Source organism: Barbus barbus (assembly GCF_936440315.1).
Source record: "Barbus barbus genome assembly, chromosome: 16".
Taxonomy (NCBI): domain Eukaryota; kingdom Metazoa; phylum Chordata; class Actinopteri; order Cypriniformes; family Cyprinidae; genus Barbus; species Barbus barbus.
The window spans coordinates 29312626-29332792 of record NC_136744.1 but is presented as its reverse complement, the minus strand read 5'-3'; the positions used below and the strand labels follow the sequence as shown (position 1 = coordinate 29332792).

At 36.2% G+C, this 20167-nt stretch overlaps 1 protein-coding gene across 2 annotated transcripts in view; it reads left to right on the top strand.

Moving 5' to 3' along the window:
• Positions 1-10164, top strand: part of LOC306882337 (disrupted in schizophrenia 1 protein-like) — a 51131-nt gene extending 40967 nt beyond the window's left edge. For both annotated transcript variants that reach the window (XM_079436889.1, XM_079436890.1), the window contains exons 12-14: positions 675-719; positions 3585-3702; positions 8829-10164. In XM_079436889.1, the coding sequence (XP_079293015.1) occupies positions 675-719; positions 3585-3702; positions 8829-8998 (333 nt within the window). In that variant the 3' untranslated portion in view covers positions 8999-10164. The remainder of the gene's footprint in view (positions 1-674; positions 720-3584; positions 3703-8828) is intronic.
• The last annotated feature ends 10003 nt before the right edge of the window (positions 10165-20167 follow it).

The window sequence follows — 20167 nt, the reverse complement described above, 5'->3', positions numbered from 1 at the left end:
ATAATGATGATGACAATAATAGAAATATGCATTATTATTATTAATGTACTGATAATTATATAACTATAAAATTGCTGTAATTTACTAATTTTATTATATTAAAATTATATTCTATTTATATATTATGGTATTGGGTGTGTGTTTGTATACTTACATATTTTTTTATTCTTTGTTGCCTGCAGCAGCCGTCTGTTTCTTATTAATATATTGCTTTAGCAATAAAACATTGACTTTTTGACAAGTTAAATATGATTTTAAAGCAGGTCAGAATCTAATAAACGAGGCAGTGGTCTACGCCCAACCAGGGCTTTAATATTGCTCCTGCCGACAGGAGATGATAATTCATATTGTGTCATTTAAATCCCAATCTCTGAGACATGAGGCTGTAATCTGTTTTTCCTGAGGCCGGCTCCCATCAGCTCGAGTTGAACTAATAGATCTGCCACTGAGTGCTAATTATTGTCTGCTTTAGCACACGACTCCTGAATGCAATCATTACCCACACAGATGGGCCGAACACGTTCAATTATTTTGCTTCTTGTCAGCGTAATGACGAGTTATTGCACACTTCCCGTAATGTCAGTGCACGGAGTGCTTTTTAATAATAGATGAGGTTTATTGTTTTGTGTTAATCTTCTGCTAAAGTGACTCATTCGTCCTCCTGTGTCTTGCAGAAATTAGAGGAGTTTCTCTTCTGTTTGGAGGACGTGTCTCCTGAGGTGAGTGACGGCCTTCGCTCTGCTGTGTTTACAGGAATCTGATGTTAAATGTGGGTTGTTAAAGTTCATCCAGAAATTAAACACTTTCATCATTTACATTTCTGTCTGTCCGTCACACAATGCCATCATTTGACTTCGGTATGTAACTTTATAAGTAGCTTGGGCTTCTTTTATGGTGCATTTGGTCATTTTTTTTATTTTGACATCCCCTTTTTTATTCACTTTTATAAGAAAGAAAATTATGTGTGTTCGGAATAACATTTATAATATTTTTTATAAATAATAATATTAATAGTTATATTTTTAATAACATAATATTTTTTATAATTTTGCAATGTGCTTTTAAACTTTTTTTTATATTATTATGTTTTTATTCTTTTTTATTTGACTATTTAGGTTTGATTTTTTTTTTCCCCCTAGTTTTAATATTTTGGTTTTAGTTTTAGTTCAGTTTTAATGTTTTCAGTTGTTTTCCAACTAACATTTTTATTTTATTTCAGCTTTATATCAATTAAGAAAAATGAAAACCCTAACAGGTTGAATAATTTTTTTTTTTTTTCAAATGTTTTTTTTTTATTTATTATGTCAGTTAACATTTTATTATCATTATTTCAGGTTTTAAGGCTTTTTTTATGGTTTTAATTAAATTGTAACTATAATATCCCTGAGTTAAAAGCAGACCAGTCTCACAATCAGCATTAGAAAGCAACATGCTGGTTGATCACTTTTGCATAATACCTACAGCATTGCATTGTGAGAAATGGAAAAATCGAGCCTGTAATGGGGTTTGCTTAAGCAGGGATTTTAATTAAAGCCACCCTGACCTCTCGCTCAATACTTGAACTTCAGCACCTGACAGTGTGAACAATGTTCAACAATGTGATTTGACATTTTTATTATTATTTTAAATATTACTATTTAGGTTTAATTTATTTTTATATATATTTTAAAATTTTACTATTTAGGTTTAGTTTAGTTTCAGTTTTAATTTATTTCCAATTCACAATTTTAGTGTTTCAACTTAATCTTATTAATCTTAAACATTTCTAATTTAGTTTAGTTTGTTTTCATCTAATATTTATATTTTATTTGGTTTTAACTTCATTGCATTTAACAAAAATGTCTATAATAGTTTTGATTTTAGTTCTAGTTAATGATGATAACCCAGATGGTGCCATAAGATGTTGTTTAGGTCGGGAACTTGGTATGCTTTAGGACACATCTTTGTCTTCTCCATTTCTTAAGCTCATATAGTCAGTGCTAGAGGACCAAATCTCTTCTTAAATGCATTTGATATCTTTCTGTAGTATTATGCCTCTGATGATTATCACAAAGGTACAATTTTTGCAGTCTATATGCAGTCTGCGTCCTTTTAGATGCAATAAAGCAATCGCGGTGACCTTTAAAAACATTCGCCCCGCATGATTTCCATTACGCCTCAATAACTGTATCGCGCAGGCCGTTCGGTGCGGCTGTTGTTCTCGAATGCATCCCCGGAGACTCCAGCCTCATTCAGAAGTGTTTTAATTCGCCCGCAGTGTGAAGTTAGCGTCTATAAAAGGTGTTTCATTAGCTGGTGTGGGGGGTCTAAGAATAGACCGCAGACCTCATTAAAGCAACACAAGGCCGTTCCTGAGAGAACCGGACGGCCGTGAGTCAGTCGACCACCTCAAGACACTCTCTGACTCTGAGCGCCGGAGAAACAGTGAATCACGCTTTGATGGAATTGGGACGGAGCCGACCGTGCGGACCTGTCCCACTTACCTGGCTGCTGCTAAACTGTTGGGTGAAGTCATTAGCGCGGCGCGGTCGGTTCAGGACTCTGATGAGGGGAAGAGGAACTGACAGCCGCGCTCACGTCTGACCTCACAGTCGCTAACGGTTTAACGTCATCGTTTATACTTCACTGCTTTAAGATTATGGATAGTTTCACTGTTTTCCGTGACTGACCCAGTTAGCACACACTTGTCTCAGAGATGTGATGTCTGTTCATCAAGAACAAAAGAAAAAAGAGGAAATCAATAACTTTTATAGTTTTAAGGATTCATCTGTATTTAGTGTTTGATAACTTTATTCAATTTCTGTATATTTCTCCTGAGGGGCACAGGTAGATACATATGACATTTATTATAATGGGATTTATGTGAAGATTGTTTCAAGTTCACTTAAATTAGAAGTTATTTTTAAAGTCTAATAAATGTTCAAATTGATAGCTCTTTTGATAGAAAGTTGAATGGCTATAGTCAGTGGTTAAATATTAGGGGGAATTTTTTTTTTATAGGGAAATCAGTATTAATTGGTATCAGTTTAACTGGTCTTCAGTCATAAAAATAAAGATGCCATTAAACAAATATTAAAAATATACTGTCTTTGTTGTTTGTACATTAATTTGAGGATTGAATGTGAAAGTATTGCAATATAAAAGTATATTTAAAAACTTTAATGTTAGGTGGGATTAATCGCGATTAATTTCAGAAAAATGTGCTATTAATTAGTTAATCGATTGACAGCACTTCCAGCTTGATTTTCTTTCTACACCCTTAAAACACTTCTTATATTTGGGGAAACTTAAACTCAGTTTTAAGCTCTGTCAGAGCTTTCTCTAGCAAATAAACAAACCAGAAAGAACCGATTCACACACATTTAAAATCATAAATGCTGTGAAACATCTGCTAAATGTCGTTCTAACTTCCGTCCATATATTTAATGACACTGCCGATAAAAATGACATCTTCCAGATGAAACTGCACACATTTTGGTGCCGTATGTGCACTAACAACCATTATCAGCATATTGGCACCACACTTGAGCAGCTATAGATGTGTGTGAGCAGCAGGGTTTAATGGGTGTGTGTTTGTGTCTCAGGATCTGTGTGGAGAGACGACAGAGCTGACGGAGCGCTGTGAACTTATCAGTGATCGACTGCATTACCTGGAAGAGCAGCTTCAGACCGCCATAGAGCAGCACGACAAGGACCTCACTCATATCCTTACAGAGCTCTGTGTGTCTGCATGTACTGTTCATTAGATAATTCACTGTTAATAGTGCTCATATTTAGTGGTAGGAGTTTGTTCAAATCACTAACCCTGAGTATTACAACATAACTCGTTACTAAGTAATGGGATGTACAATTTTGACCTAGCAGACGATAAAACATTAAAGAATCCCATAACCCCAAAATCAAACCATAAGCGAGAAACTCAAATCTTATGACTATTTTGACTTACACATAGAACACCATAGCAACCACCCAGAACACCCAAGGAACCACCCTAAAGAACCCTAGCAAAGCCCTAGCAACTACCCAGAACACCCCAGTACAGCTACACCCTAGAAACCACCCAGAACATCTTAGCAACCACCCAGTTCACCCTAGTAACGCAATGCCCGAAAAAAACACCCAGAGTGCCTTAGCAACCACCCAGAACATCCCAGCAACACTCTAGCAACCATCCAGATAACCCTAGCAATGCAACACTCTAGACAACACCTGGAGCACCTTAGCAACCATCCAGAACACTCTAGCAACACCCTAGCAATGCTCTAGCAACCACCCAGAACACTTTAGCAACCACCCAGATCACCCTAGCAATGCAACACCCTAGAAACCACCCAGAGCACCTTAGCAACCACCCAGATCACCCTAGCAATGCAACACCCTCGAAACCACCCAGAGCACCTTAGCAACCACCCAGAACATCCTAGCAATGCACTAGCAACCATCCAGATCACCCTAGCAATGCAACATGCAAGAAGCCACCCAGAGCGGCTTAGCAACCATCCAGATCACCCTAGCAATGCAACACCCTAGAAACCACCCAGAGCACCTTAGCAACCACCCAGAACATTCTAGCAATGCACTTGCAACCATCCAGATCACCCTAGCAATGCAACATGCAAGAAACCACCCAGAGCGGCTTAGCAACCACCCAGATCACCCTAGCAATGCAACACCCTAGAAACCACCCAGAGCACCTTAGCAACCACCCAGAACATTCTAGCTTCACAGTGGTGACTTTTGCCTGTCCACACGCCACACTTGTCCTCAGAATATGTAGTTTTAGTCAGTTATTCTGAGCTCATTATGAGTGCGTCTCTAATGGAAGTCTTCAGGGTTTCCTCAGGTCGCTCTGATTGGCTGATAGGCTGGAATGAAATGATCTGTGCGCTCCGTTCTCATGTTCTCGGTTGGGCCTAATAGAAATGACTCATCAGCACTTCATCATTCTGCTGTCACTTGCAGCCACAGGAACACGTCTCTCACGCTCATTAGAGCCACTAATGTAACTTTAACCCTCTGAAAGAGCTGCTTCACGGAAACCGTCTCGTTTGACAGCACACGATGCTCTCTTCCGGACAGGAATTAAGGATAAACTATTTCTTCCTTTCTTTTTGAGAGATATTGAATATGAAGGATGAGATTTGAGTTATTAGAGAAACCCAGCGCTCAGCAAAGGTTGAAAGGAGGCGACAGACAGAGAAAAGGGAAATGAAGACAGACTAGTCGGCCCGTCACTCTGAAGTGAGATGAAAGCGGTAAGATGAAGGGAAGGGTTGTGACATAGTGCGCTGTCATCGCTCTGACATCTTCATATTTCTGGCCACCTGTGAGCAGAGCAAAGCCGAGCTTTTGCGTTGACTGAGAGGAAAGCATATAGATGAGATTGATCTGAACATCCCATCTTGATCTGCTTCATTCCATCCAACTTTGTTTGACTTTGTTGCTCTATAGCAGTAGTTCTCATTTGTTTTTGCTTCAGCATCAAGGTTTACATTAGACATTGAGGGGCACTAATTTTTATTTTCTCATGTCAGCCAGTAGTTTACTGCACATTCACAAAAATGATGGCCCACCAATTGAGAATCAATGCTTTGTGTGCTATCTGCCATATACATATAAATGTATGTGTGTGTGTATAACTTTTTTTATATTAAGTATTAAATTATTTAAATTTATTTTTTAAATGTATTTTAAATAATTGGTCATTTATTGATAAATAATACATTATTAGAATTAATAATTTTATTTAAATAATATATACACAGACATATTTTTCTATTCTAATTATTTTACATAATTGTAATTAAATTTATATACACTATTTTTCTATAGAAATATTTTAAATGACATTATTATTATTACATTATTTGATTATTATTTTATATAAATTAATCATTTATATTATAATTTATTAATTCTAATAATTTATTAATAATTTAATAATTATTTATGATATATAAAGTAGGAATATCCCACATTATTGATTTTTTTATTATTAAAAATTAGAAATTATTTTCAATTATTTAACAATTTTATATATAAAAATAAACACATTTTATAAGTACATTTTAAATTATTACATTATTGTTAAAATAAATTAGTTTTAAATTATTTGTATTTTAACTTTTTGGGCATCCCAGGTAAACTTTTAATGGTAAATTAAAAACCACTGCTATGTGAATGAAGCACTGCATTAATCAATTAGCCATCATGCTAATGATTTGTAGGCTCCATAATGTCTCGCACTGTTGAAGACACACATCAAACCTTGACAGAATATTATGCCAGAATCATATGCTCAGATATGCAAAATATAAATCAGCCAAACAATCTTAACAAATTAAACAATATAATCTTGTTCATTTGCGTCTTATGATAGAGTTTGATTGATCGGCTCGAGTATGAAGAGTAAATGAAGCCTCCTGCAGTGTCTTGTCTTATAGACTTTTATTATATGTGCATGAGGTTTGGTTTTCCTGTAACTTGAGGAGAACACAGCGCTGGTTTGATTGCACTGGTTAAGCAGGAAGATGAGCAAATAAACACTAATAAGCTGAGGTTTGTGCCTGAGGAACTTCATTAGATCCGTCCATTCAGCCGGAGGGAGATCTTACCGATCCTCTTTCATAATTCATGAAGCGCTCTTTAACGGCTGCTTAATTATGAATGGGTACAATCTGGGGCCATTTGGAGAGCAAAACATGCCCATCAGGCCCCATCTGCCATAAGAGGCGTCCCTTTGATTCGCCACTTACACCGGACACTCGGTCCCACTCGGACGAGTTAAGCAATCAAGCGCTGATGAGGGCAGAGCCCATTCTCATGAAACCCGCATCAATTATTTAGGCGAGATTGCTTGAACTGAACGTGGTCCGTCGGGGAGATGAACCAAGCTTTTGAATTATGAAGGGCCGTTTGGGGGAGGAGACGATCGGCGTGATCGTATAATTATGAAATCTGTGTCAGGTGGTCAGGCCAAACATCATGAAAGTCTTTTTAAGATGTATGTAGTGCGTGTAACTGAAGAATGATGTGAACTGGGTCAAATTTTGTACATGTATGCATGTATATGTATGTGTATGTGTGTGTGTATATATATATATATATATATATATATATATATATATATATATATATATATATATATATATATATATATATATATATATATATATACACATACATACATACATACATACATACATACATACATACATACATACATACATCATTAAGGCTATCGCAATATTTTAGTGCATTGAGAATTTCTTCTACTCTGACCAGTCTCTCAGTCCCTGCCACTGAAAAACAGCCCCACAGCATGAGGCTGCTACCAGCACACTTTACTTTTGGGATGTACTCTGCAGGTGATGAGCAGAGCTGGTTACCTTCAAACATGATGCTTGGAATTGAGGTTCATCAGACCAGATAATATTATTCCTCACAGTCTGAGGGTCCTTTAGGTGTTTTTTTTTTATATATTTAAATTCCAATTGTGTTTTGTCTTCACTGAGGAGAGAATTGAGTTTGGCCACACCGCCTTAAAACCCAGATGAGTGGAGTGTTGCAGTGCTGTTTGTCCTTCTGTAGATTTATCCTATCTCCACATATGATCATGGAGCTCAACTAGAGTGACCATCAGGTTCTTGGTCACCACACTAACTAAAGCCCTTCTCCATCAGTTGCTCAGTTTGGCCAGGAGGCCAGCTCTGACAAGCATCCTGGTTGTTTCAAACTTCTTCCATTAAGGGTAACTGAGACTACATCTTCTCTGACCCTTCAATGAAGCAGAATTTTGTCTGAACACTTCCCCAGATGTGTGGTTCGATGCAATCCTGTCTCTGAGCTCTACAGGCAGTTCTTTTGACCTCAGTTTTTTCTCTGATATGCATTATCAGCTGTTAGACCTTTTATTAAGATGTGTGTGCCTTTTCAAATCATACCTATTCAATTGAATTTGCCAGAGGTTAACTTCACTCGAAGTGTAGTAACATCTACAAGCAATGAATGTTCCTGAGCTAAATTTCAACTGTCCCAGATAAGGGTATGAATACTTATGCAATAGAATCATTTAAGTTTTTTAATAAATTTGTAAAGATGTTAAAATCCTGTTTTATGCTTTACCATTATGGTGTTTGGAGTGTAGATTGATGTGGATAAAACATAAGGCAGCAACATAAAACGTGACAAAAAATAAAGGGGTATGAAAAGTTTTTAAAATTGTGATTTTTCTTAAAACTGTATTTTTGTTTCTATTACAATTGAACCCTGAAGCCTATTTTTCTTGAATTTTTGGGTATATTAACATATTTAAAAACAACAACAAAAAATAGGCATCCCAGGTAAACTTCTGAAGTAAATAATGTTAGAGCTGTGGCAGATTTAGTATTTCATTTGCAGACTGTTTTTGTCTTTGAATCACTTTTGTGAGGGTCAGATTTTTGTTCTTACAGCTTGATTAAACCCATGTATTATATTGTAGTTCTAATAAATAATAAGTTTAATTGATATAGCGCCTTTCCCAAGCTCAAGGATGCTTCACAATGACATAAGCAAATAAACAATCATGTCATACATAGAAGGACAAAAGACATTTGCCAAGTCCAGAACGTATCGCAGTAATAATACAGAATCATAATCACACACAAAAAAGAAAAACGTTCTTCATAAAGCTGTCTGGCTTAGTTACCGACTGATTTCTATTCTTGTTTGGTGTTCGATGTGGAATTTTGGATCCTGTCTGAGCCTTTGTTTCTATTATTTGTGGATGTTGGTGTGTGAATGAGTAGAAAACATTTGGTGATATTTTCTTTAACTCTAATGGCCACTGTCCTTAGAGAAGGAGGTTCAGGAAGTGAAGGCTGCTCTTCAAGCGATGCTGTCACAGCTGAAGGAGGAGGAAGAGGAGGATGAAGACAAGAATTGTGATGTAGAAGAACAGGTTGAGGACGAAGAGCTAGAAGAGGAGCATTACTTCAGTGACAGCTGGGAAATCTGAACAGACTCATGATTTTTATTTAGATTGTATTCACGGTGCCTGTGCAGGTCTGTTTTCATACGGTCATCTTGCACTGAGCTCTCGCACTTAAAGAGAATAGTTCATATTTTTCTAGTTTCATTTACTTGCCCACATGTAATTCCAAAAGCACTGTACTGTACGTTTACTCTGTGCTGCATTTTAGTCTTTTTTTAAAGGTTGACAATACAATTCACTCTGCACTTTCATTGAAAAATAAAATCTTGAACATTTGCATCTAAGATCAAATTTTCGTTTCATGCAAGTGAGAAAATAGTGTTTGGAATGGCATGTGGGTGAGTAAATGTTGACAGAAATAATTTTTGGGTGAATTATTTCTTGATTAGGACCTATAACCACGTGCATCTCATCAGGAGTTGCCTTAAAATATAAATCGTGTCAGTGTTGCCAACCACTATTTTATTTTTATTCTAATCAGTTAGTGTTTATTTATTTACTATATTTTGCAGCGGTTTATTTGCTTTGACATCACATTGCTTATTTCAGTTATTCAGTATATTTAAACTGCATGGCATCCTATTTATTTATTTTAATTGCTTTGATTATATCATTATTTCAGAAAAAAAAACACATACATAAAACTTTTTCTGGGACCAAACTTTTTTTTTTATAGATATAAAGACCAATGAACTCCTAAAGCCTAAATCTGAAGATGTAAATGGAAACATTCACACTGTGAGCTCAGGATTGAAATGTAGCTTTCTCAACTCTTTTACGCCGTACGACTGAACTCTGAACAGTGTTTTCAGGTTCATGAAAGAAGTTTGTGGTGCTTTGATCAAACCACTGTATTTCAGCCCTGCTGATGTTCTGTGAATTATAAGGGTTATGTAGCATTTAGTGCCTTTTTTGAATTTTTTTTTTAATTGTCACTTTATTTGAAGCAGAAACAGGTGCTTTTTTAAAAAGTCTTAATATGTGCACTTTTGAAATGTAAGCTGTTTTTGTCTTTATTACCTGTGGATGTCATTTGTTTGTACTAATCATATGAATGCATATTTGCATGTTCATCTTCTGGTTTTACTCACCACTATTTATTATTTTTTATTAAATTTTTTCCCCCCAGAACTTAAATTGTTAGTATTATACATTTTTATTGTTTTTAAATACATTAGATACCCCCGTTTAAATGCCTTTGTAATTTTTTCAACAAAGCAAGTTTAGTTTGTAAAATAGGACACCAAACCGCACAATTTGATTACACCATCATCAAAAGACATTTACCGTCCGTTTGTGTAATATAAATCAGAACAGATTTGGAGAAATGAAGTATTGCATCAGTGTCTCAGCAATGGATGCTTTGCAGTGAATGGGTGCCGTCAGAATGAGAGTCCAAACAGCTGATAAACACATCACAATAATCCACACCACTCCAGTCCATCAGTTGACATCTGGAGAAGACAAAAGCTGCGTGTTTGTAAGAAACAAATCCACCATTAAGATGTTTTCAAGTTCGAACAGTCATTTCTGGCTACAATACGACTCCATAATCCATAATATCGCTTCCTCCAGTGAAAAAGTCCATCTCCTGTTGTCTCTCACATCAAAATCCAGCCACATATTTAAGCATTTTGGGTTTGTTCACACTATATTCTTAGCACCGTACATAACCTCAAGGACCTTTGCAAAAATAAAAAATATACAGACTTTTATGTACGCACATTGAACCATTAAATTTAGCATATAGGACAATGCACACTGAGCCACCTGTTGTGCCATCAGCCCATTTCCCGGTGTGGTTTCTTGGCCACCACAGAGTATGCGTTACCTAAGGCCTTGAAATATGGCATACTGCCCCAATGAAAGCCAAATCTTAAACACTTTTTTACAGTACCAGTCTTTTTTATAGACCCTTGAACTTGGCAAATTGTATGCCATCAGCCCATTTCATGCCATGGTTTCTCCGCCACCACAGAGGATGTGTTAAATTGGACATCAGGCCTTGATATTCATGTGCATCCATGAATTCGTTTTATTCATAGTAAGATGGCAGTGATGCACAAAGGAAATAGGTTTTATAAAACTATAAATTGTAATGCGTAAGCATGCAAAAGTTTACCATGCACATGTGAATAGTTTCTCGAGGGCACAAAAAAGTTTCTCGTGCATGTAAAAGTCTGGATTTTTTATTTATTATTTTTTTATTTTAGGGACTCTGTATGTTGTCACTTTGAGAAAATCAATGAAAAAAAACCTGAGAAAACAAAAATATTTACAGATGAATGTACTATATACCAAATATAAAGCTGAAAATAATGCTCTATGAACCATTTACAGCGTCCTCCATAAGTATTGGAACAGTAAAGACAAAATTGCTCTGTTGGCTGTGGAGTCAAGATATTTGCAATTATGATTAAAAGATGAATATGAGACAAAACTACAGAATGTCACATTTTATTATTAGCTGTTTCAACACATAGATGTTTTACCAAATAAAAGCACAGCACTTTTAGAGTTCATCCCACTCATTGATGTGAGCATAAGTATTGGGACAGTTGAACATAAGGCAGATATAAAAGATTAAAAGCTATTATTTAGTTGCAGATCTCTTGCACACAATCACAGCAGTGAGTCTGTGACCCATAGACATCACCAGACTCTTGCTCTCATCCTTTGAAATGCTTTTCCCAGCCTTTAATGCTGCCAATTCCAATTGTTGCTTGTTTTGTGGAGTTTCTGCCTTTACTCTCCTCTTCAGCTGGTGAAATTCATGTTCAATCAGATTTAAATCTGGAGATTGACTTGGGCAATCTAACACTTTCCATTTCTTTGCCCTTATAAACTCCTTGACTGAACTGGCAGGGTGTTTTGGGACATTGTCCTGATGCAATATGAAGCACTTCCCAATGAATCTGGTGGCATTTTCTTGAATATTGGTAGGCAAGATGGTTTTGTTCCCTTCCAAATTCATTCTGTTACTGTCATCATACATTAAGTCATCAGTAAAGTTGAGAGGGCCTGTTCCAGAGACAGCCATGCATGCCCATGCCATGACACCACCTCCACCATGCTTTACAGATGAGGCTGTATGCTTGGGATCATTGCAGTTCCCTTTTTTTCTCCACATTTTTTCTTTCCCGTCACTTAGATAAAGGTTCATCTTTGTCTCATCGGTCCATAAACACAGTTCCAAAACTCTTCTGGCTCACCTTTGTGCTTTTTAGCAAACTCTAATCTTGCCTTTCTATTTTTGGTGCTGGTCAGAGGTTTGCATCTTGCTGTGTAGCATCTGTAATTCTGTGTCAAAGTCTCCTGAGGACAGTAGATTGTCAGAGCATCACCCCAGCTTTCTGGAAGTTGCTGGTGATTTTACAGACACGTCTTTTAGGGTTCATTTTCACAGCTTTTATGATTTGTCTGTCATCAACTACTGTTGTTTTCTCAGCTGATCAGGTCGTTGTTGGTTGCTGGTGGTTTCCAAACTCTTGATTTCTCCATGCCCTTTGTTTTTGCTAGAGCTCTAACTGACTTCCTCTTTTCTTTTAGCATCCAAATTGCTTGCTTTTCTCTCAAAGTCAGCTCCCTCGTCTTCATCCTGGTTTGTGTGCGTCATCATCGAATGCAAGATTCAGAATACAGAAGTAATGGATATAACTGATAAGACACATTCCCTGCTTTTAATATCTGAAGAATTAATGCAACAGGACACAGCTGATCACTTAGAAAGACCTGTGAGGCAACTGCTCCAATACTTATGCTCACATCAGATAGAGGGATCAAACTCTAAAAGTGCTGAACTTCTTAGCTGGTAAAACATCTGTGTGTTGAATCACCCAATAATAAAATGTGACATTCTGTAGTTTTGTTTCATATTCATCTTTTAATCATATTTGTAAATGTCTTGACTCCACAGCCAACAGAGCAATTTTGTTTTTACTGTTCCAATACTTATGGAGGGCACTGTATGTTAAATATGGTCTGAAAATCTATCGCGAGGTTTGGAAATTTGAGTCTGGAAAAGTATGGAAATTTGAGTCTGGAAAATGTGTAGGAACCCTGTGCCTTGTAAACTGCTTGATCTGTGCAGATTTCACACTTTTAACACTTTTTCACTGGATGAAGCGTTATTTTGGATTATGGAATCGTATTTTAGCAACTGTTTGAAGTTAGAAACATTTTGACAGATTTGTTTCTTATAAACACACAGCTTTTGGTTTCACAAGATGTGTTAACTGATGGACTGGAGTGGTGTGGATTATTGTGATGTTTTTATCAGATGTTTGGACTCTCATTCTGACGGCACCCATTCACTGCAGAGGATCTATTGCTGAGCAAGTGATGGTATGCTACATTTCTCCAAATCTGATGAAGAAACAAACTTCTCTACATCTTGGATGGTCTGAGGGTGAGCACATTTTCAGCAAATTAAAATGTTTGGGTGAACTATTCCTTTAACACTCCATCACAAACCCTTGAGTTTGATCAGATGAGCGTCAGTCGTCACTCAACAATGAACACATCCAGCAGAATAATAGTGCAGGTTTATGAGCGGCACATGCATCAGCTTGAGGCGGATCACACCTGCAGCGTTCAGTGGACAGGTACAATCTTGTCTCCTAATTGAATCTTTGTTTATGCCACGTTGTTGCTGCTCAGGTGGATTCGTTTCGCCCTTCTCTATGGAAACAGACCAGTTGGTGTGTTTGCGGTACACACAACATGTAGAGAAGCTTATTTTACGGTTATTCACTGAAGGAAAATTGACTTAAATTAAATGTGAAATAGGCTTGTAGCTGTCTTTATAAACGTTCATGTGAATAACAAAAGTTGATGTGATTGTTATTTACTTAAATGGATAGTTCACCCTAAAAGTAAAATTCTGTCATTAATTACGAACCCTCCTGTTGTTCCAAACCCGTAAGAACACAAATTAAGATGTTTTGATGAAATCCGAGAGCACTCTGACCCTGCATAGACCGCAATGCAATGTTCCCAGAAACATAGGAAGGACATCGATAAAACAGTCCATGTAACATCAGTGGCTCAACTTCAGCTACGAGAATACTTTTTGTGTGCAAAGAAAACAAAAATAATTTAACAATTCTTCTCCCCGAGTTACCGTCTTCCGTTATTTTGGAGCGTACCACGACGCATACGCGCAGGGGAAAGGGCAAAAATTGAAGTTGAGCCACTGATGTACCGATGTCCTTGCTATATATCATATGGTTGTGTTGCTGTCTATGGAGGGTCTCAGAGAGCTCTCAGATTTCATCAAAAATATCTTAATTTGTGTTCTGAAGATGAACGAAGGTTTTACGGGTTTGGAACGACACGAGGGTGAGTAATTAATGACAGAACTATCCCTTTAAACTTACTTTTTTGGTACATTATTTATTTTCTCCTAAATCGAGTAAAAAAGGCAGAGTGTGGCCTTTGTTTTCCTGTTGTTTTCATACTTGCTGAAGACTGTAGAGTGAGCATCAGTAGGAAAATAACCCATCATTTTAGGCAATTTTTTCAATTTTCCTGGCCAGGACACGTCTGGGGAAAAAGGGGATGTGTGGTTAGCCTACCCTACTTTTGATGCTCTAAAATTATATTTAAATGCTGTTTCCTACTATCTCAGTTTACTATGCAGATATAACTAAGTCATCCATTGTTTTATCTTTTGATCTAAAAGCTGATTGTGAAAATGAGCTAAACGCGGGAACTGTCATAGAGCCACTGAAAAAGGCTCTACTGAGCCCGAACTAGCAACATGGGCTCAACCAATGGCGTGAGTCGTGGGCGGAGCTACATGGATGTCTGACCAATGAAAGATGAGGAGACTCTGGGAAACTTACTCAGCATTGTTATTTTACCATTATTTATATACTATCTTTTATACATATTTTGATTTCCCTTTTATTTAGTTTTTTATTTTCATTTTAGTTTGTTTTAGTAATTTCATGTGCTTTTGTCATTTTATTATTATTTAATATTTCTATTTAGCTTTATTTTTTATTTCAGTTTTAGTAACTGTAGTACTTATTTTATTTCAGGTAGGCCTAGTTACCCATGTAACTTCTCTAATATTCATTTTATTTTCATCTAATACTTCATATTTGTGTCAGTTAACATTTCCGTTTCTTTGCAGTTTTAGTTAATAACAACAACACTGCAGCGCAGGAATGACCTTTAAAGACCTTTAAAATTGAGGACCAGATACATCTATCAATTAGATTTTTCTCATCTGTCAGATATCTGGAGTTAATTGACCTAGTCTAGTTTCTGAAGGAATGTTAAATTTGTAAATCAAATCTTTTCAGGGCTTGACAGGCCCTGATTGTGATTGAACATGGAAACATTTGAAGGGAAAAAGCACTGAAATGACCATTTAATTTAAAGAGAAAGTGTGCGAGGATTTAATGAGCGGTCAGAAGGTCTTAAGCAGGCGTCAGTGTTTGTGAGACGAGACGAGTGATGAACCACAGAGCAGAAATGCTTTCCCCTCATTCTTATTCCATCATTCTGCCAGTGGAAATCACACTTAATTATGAGCACAATGCCGGTGGGAGCTGCGCCACACACACACACACACACACACACACACACACGTTTAGGGCTGGATGAGATGTGACAGGCTGCCTGCTTATGGCACAGGACTGAGCTGCCATTGTTTCACCAGCGGCTTCTTTCCTCTACCGTTTATCTTCGCTTACCTTCACATCTCTGAGTTCCTGTGGAACGTGAGAAAGACTCTGTTTCTGTATATACTATATAATACACACAAAAGTTTGGGGTCTGTAAGATTTTTTTTAAATAAGTCTCTCCTGCTCATCAGAGCTGCATTTATTTGATTAAAAATACAATAAAAACAGTATTAATGTGAAATATTATTAGAATTTAAATATATGTGAATATATTTTAAAATGTAATTTATGGCTGTTATCAAAGCTGAATATTCAGCATCGTTACTCCAGTCTTCAGTGTCACATGATCCTTCAGAAATCATTCTGATATGCTGATATTATCAATAATGAAAACAGTTGTGCTGCTTCATTTATTTGACAAACAGCATTTCTGTCAGGAACACTATCGCCAAATGATAGACACTTATATAGCATATGGCTTGGTTTGGCGGTATGGTTCTGTTCTGGGCAAAAACTGCCTGCCCATCCATGCAGCCGGTCATGAATGAGCAGAGAGAGCAGCAATAATATCCCCCCAAGGGTTAACAGAACAGAACCAAGCAGATATCATAATTACATTTAGTGTAACTCACTCAAGATTAGGGAGTCTGATTCAACAGGAATGTCAGAAGCCAAGTCCTGACTGTGGCGAAAGGAGGAGTTGGGGATTGCTCCCGAGCAAGCAAAGCTGCTGAATAATACTGAATAGCGCTTATGTAGGGATGCCGTGATAGGTCTCGTATTCCTATAGGTAGATGTGATCAGCTGATGCAAGCTTGACTCACGTGATCTGCCAGAACTAACGCTGATGCTAGATTTATTTGAAATAGAAATCTTAACATCAAATATGTCTTTACTGCCACTTTTGATCAGTTTAATGCGTGCTTGCAGAATAAAAAGTATTAAAAAAATAAAGTAAATTTATAAAATCTTACTGACCCCAAACAGTATTGTACATGTTGCTATAATGCAACCTTCCATAAAATAACCTATTTTCTGTGCAATATAATAACTGTTTAACAGTTATGAGAAACAATATTTAGATATTTTATATAATAATGTACATAATTTTATATAAAATATAATTGTTAAATTATGCAAAAAATACAACAAACATAACTTCACAAACCTATATAACTTTTTACTTCTCTTTAAATAACTTCTTATCTGTATAACTTTTTACTTAGGCTATTTTGCGTGTAGCCCTGTTAGCATGTGATGCCCCCTATAAAAAAATGGAACACTCCATCTGTGACACACAGGAAGTGATGTCATTGGAGCTCATTCAAATTGGAGGGAAAAATGACCAAATTAAAAAAATAATATTTGATTTTGTGGAAAATATGAACACTAGTTTTTCTCCATTTGTAAGAGGCTCAAGTCCTATGTAGGCCTAAATAAACAGATAGTTACAGATATCAATAAGTTGTATTTATTGAGTAATATTTGGCTAGTTATAAGAACGAGGTTTGACTGAAATGTTTCTGAAATCAAACAACAGCTTTGTAAATTTTAATGCATATTAAGGCATACGAAATATAATGTAAAATAAATGTGATTTTTACTATTTAAAGTAGGCTATGCATCCTTTGCGATCATTAAACTGTATTATAGTTCCAGCCATTGAAAGCTTGATATCAAAGGCCTTCTGACGTCTCAATCCATTTGAAATGTTTATGAGCAACCCATAGACTCTATATAATGAGGTCAGTACCGTGTGTGGCTGCAGGGGTCGTGTGTTTTGACAGCAGGTCAGTGTAAATCACTCCTGACGCTGAGCGTGAGTGACTTCTGGACCGAGGCTGGAGCGTACAGTGCTGTGTGTCAGTGGACGTGACTGCAGATTATTGTATGTTGAGTGGTCATGGATCAGTGCTGTGTTTTACAGCGCTATATGGACTTGGCAATGCTGTCATGGGATGCTTCGTCATGTGTGTGTGAGGCAGTGAAGACGCAGAGAGCTTCAGCTTCATAATGACTGATAACTGACTGATGTGATTATTGCTGTTGTCAGGGAAGACATTTTTTAGATCTGTTCCAATGGAAGATCAGCTTTCTATTGCACAGGCAAGAGTCAGACTCTTGATTATGTTTACTACAAAATTAATGTTTTTATTAATTTATTTTCCCACAGTTTTTAAAAATAAAATGTGTGTGCGCATATATGTGATCCTGGACCTTCTTAAGTCGCTGGGGTATATTTGTAGCAATAGCCAAAAATACATTTGCATGGGTCAAAATTATCCATTTTTCTTTTATGCCAAAAATCATTAGGATATTAAGTAAAGATCATGTTCCATGAAGATATTTTGTAAATTTCTTACCATAAATATATAAAAACTTTTTTTTTATTAGTAAGATGCATTGCTAAGAACTTAATTTGGACAATTTTAAAGGAGATTTTCTCAATATTTAGATTTTTTAACACCCTCAGATTCCAGATTTTTAAATAGTTGTATCTCAGCCAAATATTGTCCTATCATTTCTTAAAAAACCATACATCAATGGAAAGCTTATTTATTGAGCTTTCAGATGATGTATAAATCTCAATTTCGAAAAATTCACATTTAAGACAGGTTTTGTGCTCCAGGGTCACATATATTAAATATAAAGTAAATATAGGTAAATATAATGAATAAATCAAAGAATAAATAAATAGAAGAAATCACACACAATTATAGTGAGCACAATGCCTTGATTTATTCATTGATTTACCAACAGCATTTTTAGATTTACTTTATATTTCATTCCACAAAATAAAATAAAAATATATATGTTATAGAAAAATATAAGAAATAGCTTTTTTTGATGGAATAAAATGCATACCCACACACACGTTTTTATTTATTTATTGTATTATATAAAGCAGCACAATTATTGAAGCATCAGTGATGTAGGATCTTTATGAATCAGTATGAACCCCATGACAGTATTAGATTGTTTTAAGCAGGATAAAATAAGCAGAGGACACTAAATGTGCTTTCAGCTGATGTAGAATCCATCGTGCTGGAATAAAACACGTCATAAACGATGAGCCTGACGACTGATTTCTGAAAGCAGACAGAGAGCCGAGCGCCTCTTTGGGAAAAATCTCTGAATAAGACATTTGCGGACAGAGAGAATATATCCCTGACCTCATGTTCGGGGAAGTCGTGGCCTAATGGTTAGAGAGTCGGACTCGTAATCGAAAGGTTGCGAGTTCGAGCCCCCGGCCGGCAGGAATTGTAGGTGGGGGGAGGGAATGTCCAGCGCTCTCTCCACCCTCAATACCACGACTGAGGTGCCCTTGAGCAAGGCACCGAACCCCCAATTGCTCCCCGGGCGCCGCAGCATGGCTGCCCACTGCTCCGGGTGTGTGTTCACGGTGTGTGTGTGTGTGTGTGTGTGCATTTGTTCACTACTCACTGCTGTGTGTGTGCACTTGGATGGGTTAAACGCAGAGCACCAATTTCGAGTATGGGTCACCATACTTGACAATACGTCACGACTTTACTTTACTTTGACTTTTATGTTCACTCTCACTGTCATCTCAATGTGATCTTTACACATAAATCTATAAAGGTATTTATAATATCAGGTGAAAAGGTAAACATTATGCTTCAATAATCAATAATGCTGCATTGTCCTCACAAGATCTCATTACACTGCATGTTTAATAAAGCCAGTGACATTCAGTTCTCATCCCAAATATGAATGGGCTATATATTAGATTATTTTGTATTTATATTCCAGATTTTGTGTAAAAGTTTCTTAGCATTTGATTGGGCTGCAAAAGATGAGTTATGATAATAAGTTCAAAATCACAGTCAAATATGGCAAAAAAAAAAAAAAAAAACATGTTTATTGTTATACTTAATTTTTATTATATTACAAATTTAATAATACATTTTCAAACCGTAATAACATGTTTGCCACATGACCTGTGGAATCAAGTATGGATATGAATTTAGCAATTTTGTCCAATTGCATTTATTATTTATTTATTTATACCAACAGTATTTTTTTAGTTTTGGTTATATAGAGGTGGACATAACGAAATACATTTACTTGAGTATTTTACTTAAGTACACTTTTTAATTGGAAACCTGTGACTTTAACTTCACAACATTTGAAAGACAAATATCGTACATTTCACTCCACATTTCTATCCTCGAAGCAGAAAGTTTGACTGATATTTCATTTCTTCAGAAATGAAATATTGTAAATGAGATGAAAATGGTACAATGTGTTCTCTTTTAAAAACAAGTATATTAAACGTTTAATTTCTATTCATTACAAAATGTTCAATAATAAACTTACTACATAGTAGTATGCTACATGCCTCATGTTTTATGTTGCATTGTGCAATGCATTGTGTGGCATCTGGTCATCTTGGATATGAATTATCATTTTGTACAACTGAAAATACATAAATGCCTTACCTTACTGTATGTCAGTATAGTCAAATAATGAATCAAAACAATATAAAAAAAAATCACATTTGCTTTCAAGGTCAAACATTTTGCCTTGCGTTGTAGGA